The 3,566-nt window shown below is 35.5% G+C and overlaps 1 protein-coding gene across 1 annotated transcript in view; it reads right to left on the reverse strand.

The window, feature by feature from the left end:
- The window catches only part of LOC103599736 (transcription and mRNA export factor ENY2-like), a gene marked incomplete at its 5' end in the record, with an annotated part of 5,488 nt that extends 4,310 nt beyond the window's left edge, over positions 1–1,178 (reverse strand). The window contains one exon of the mRNA XM_008583891.1: positions 1,082–1,178. Coding sequence (XP_008582113.1) covers positions 1,082–1,178 — 97 coding nt within the window. The remainder of the gene's footprint in view (positions 1–1,081) is intronic.
- Between the last annotated feature and the right edge of the window lie 2,388 nt (positions 1,179–3,566).

Raw genomic sequence — 3,566 nt, forward strand, 5'->3', positions numbered from 1 at the left:
AATTTGAACTGTAATGCTCTAATCTAATTGTAAAAAGTTAAAAACTTACAACTGGACAAAACTTATTTCACTATAATCATACCAGCTCTTAAATGTATGGAGAGGAAAAAAACCTATTATTTGAGTGTAACCTGCAATTTCATAGCCAAAAATTAAAATGTAGAACAATTCCTTTGTTCCTTTCTCTTTCTAGGCTGGGCCAAAAGAAATATAAGTGGGAATATAATTACCATTACTGGTTCCCTATTAGCTGCTTTACACCATTTAATAATCACAATAATCTAATGAGATAGGCATTTTTCCCACTTCACAGGTGAGGTGATTGAGATTTAATGATTAAATAAAGTCATCCAAAAACAAGCTGAAATAAGCTCTAGTCTTTTACCAGTCTGTATGACTTCAAAGTCTGTATGACTACGAAGTCTCTGCTTTTACTACTTTGTCACATTGCTTTCTTACAGTTAATGTATAAATAGTCTCTATTATTTTCATTTGTAGAAACCATTACAATACAATGGGGATTCACTAAAGGTATCCAGAATTATGTTATACCAAAAGCTGAACTAGAAAAAAGGCCCATCTTAGTGACATGTACAATCTACCAAGCGGTATCACCAATACCCAGCAGTTTAACAAACTTCCATTCTATTTATTTTTAAGTTTAATTCTCTAAGACCTTTTATAAACAAATTTTTCAAAATGACACTATTAAAGACTGGAGAGATATAATTCCGATATGTCTGCCAATCGTAAAGTGCTCAATTTGTTTTTAGGTCAAACATATTAGGGATACTAATGTTACTGAAAAGGTGGAATTCCATATTTTGATACCAGAGAAAATTCTGAGCTCATGCTCATTTGTTTTAAGAGATGCACCAAGAATATTTTCAAAAATTTAAGAATGAGGTCAACATATAGCACTGAGAGAAGGAAACCATCATTCAATTCTCCTGTTTGTTTAAAATTATGCTTGAGCACTCAATATACTTTAAAAAAGCAACTACAACTTTTTCTAATGAACTCCAAACCAACCCAGTTCAGAGCAATGGAATTAGTTTATCTTCTAAATGAAACTGATTACCTTTACAGTGTGCCTTCAACTGATCCTTCCAGCCACATTCAATTAATTTAGCTCTCAGCAACTCTTTAAGGCTGTTGAAAAAGATGTATTTTCGAATTTAAAAATGTGCAACACCTTAGATAGGAATGTTTGAAGCAATGTTTCAACTGTTCAACTAAAAATACCCTGACTTCTAGTCACAAAACTTTAACTCTACTTTCTGGCCTTCTTACACACTTTCTACTTCCCTCTCCCAATAGGAATATAGTGTGTCTTGTACAACTTCTAGAGGGTATTAACTGAGATTGGAACAGCTGCACCTCTGAAATCTACAAATTCTAAAATCTAACCTCAGGGACTATCCCATTCTTTTAGCCCAGCCTATCAGGCCCTTCTAAATTACACACTGACTACTATTTCATTGATTCTAAGATTGGTTTTCCTCCCATATTTTAACAATTCAGTAATTGGCGTGCCTATCATAATTTAATTTGCAGTGTTTTCTTTTTTCTTAATGGTAAAAAGTAAGAGTACACATTGCAACTAATGGCATCATGGATGCAGCAAAATATTTGCTTATCCTTCATGCCATACCCACTCATACAAATCCTCAATTCTCAACCTATATCATTTAATTTCTCAGTTTAAACATGTCACAAATCAAGCAAATTTTCTTTCCCTACGAAGTGCCTCTCTTGCAATATTCCTAGGCATCCACTACCTGATTTCCATCTTGAAATTTAATTAGGTCCTTCACTTTTAATAGGGACAAATCCAACTTTTGATTCTCTCCATTTCATCCTGTTCTTCTGGGAATGGCAACTCCATTCTTCTGGCTCTTCAGGATAGAAACTCTAGTCCTTCACTTAGCTCCCTTGTTAACACTACACATCCAACCTATGAGCAAATCCCACTGGTTTTGGTTTTAAAACATATACCTAGAATTAAAACGTTTCTCACCATCTCTGCCATTACTACTCTAGTTCAAGCCACCATCTTCTTTTGTCTGGACTGTTACCAAACCCTTCTAAATTGTCTCCTTGCTTCTGCCCTTGTACACTTCATTCTCCTCCCACTGCTCAAAACTCTCTAGTGCCTTCCCTGTTTATTCAGAATAAAATTCCAAAACTTTATTACGGCCTAAATATCCTCCATGATCTGTCTTCTTCCCTACTATGTTTCCTCTCTCCCTCACCCAATTTACTCAGTCTTCTTAGCTTCCATGCATTCCTCAAAAATGCAGGCAAACTTCTGTCTCAGGACTTTGGCTCTTGGAGTCTCCCCGCCGCACTACCTCATATTCTTCTGGTATCTTATCAGAGAAGCCTTCTGTGTTTTTGCTATCCAAAACATCACATTCCATTATTCCCTGCTTTATTTTTCCTCTAGCATTTCTCACCATCTGACATACGAAGGGTCTTCAAAAGGTCCACGGAAAATGTGTATTATGAAAAAACTATGTAAAGATTTTAAAATTTTTTGCACCAAGATAAACTGGTACTAACTCGTTATAACATGTCTGTATAGGATCTAATTTAAGGCAATAAGAAGGATAAGACATCAGTTTGAAAAGAGCCCCTATCACAGCAACATGAATTCTGCTAAAACAGAAGCAAGAACAAAAGATTTTAAAATTTTTTGCACCAAGATAAACTGGTACTAACTCGTTATAACATGTCTGTATAGGATCTAATTTAAGGCAGTTTGAAAAGAGCCCCTATCACAGCAACATGAATTCTGCTAAAACAGAAGCAAGAACAAACATCAAATTTATGGTGATGCCTGAGTGGAAGAATGGTGAAATCACTGATGTTTTACAGAAATTTATGGGGAGAATGCCCCAAAGAAATCAGCATTTTACAAATGGATAACTTGTTTTAAGAAGAGATGAGACAATGTTAAAGCTTACGCCTGCGGCAGCAGACCATCCATTTCAATTTGTGAGGAAAAAATCTTATTCATGCCCTAATTGAAGAGGATCATGACTAACAGGAGAAACAACAGCCAACACCACAGATATCTCAACTGATTCAGCTTACACAATTCTGACTGAAAAACTACAGTTCAGCAAACTTTCTGCTTGATGGATACCAAAATGGTTGTACCCAGATTAGCTGCAGACAAAGGCAGAGCTTTCAATGGAAATTTAAAAAGTGGGATCAACAAATAAAACCATTAGTTGTGATGGTATCAGAAGCACTGCTCAGGCTTAACACATTCCCTTTGGGCTCCATGAGATTTTAGACAGCATGCTGCCTGCTCTGGCCTGTGGAAAGTGGGAAGCTGGAAAGGCTTAAGACTGTACAAACTGACTTTTTTATACATAAATTACTTTAGTAAGACTAATAGGCAGTTTCCCATATTCTCTTTTACTTGTTACGAATAGTGTTTACTTCTGATAGTCCTTTCAGGCCATAATATAAAAAACACCCTATTATTAATTCTGTTGTTTTTTCGTTATCCCTTGTCTGTACTTCTATTATTTTTCACATATTCCTTTTACCAT

The sequence above is a fragment of the Galeopterus variegatus genome, unplaced genomic scaffold (genome assembly GCF_000696425.1).
Source record: "Galeopterus variegatus unplaced genomic scaffold, G_variegatus-3.0.2 Scaffold3073, whole genome shotgun sequence".
NCBI lineage: Eukaryota > Metazoa > Chordata > Mammalia > Dermoptera > Cynocephalidae > Galeopterus > Galeopterus variegatus.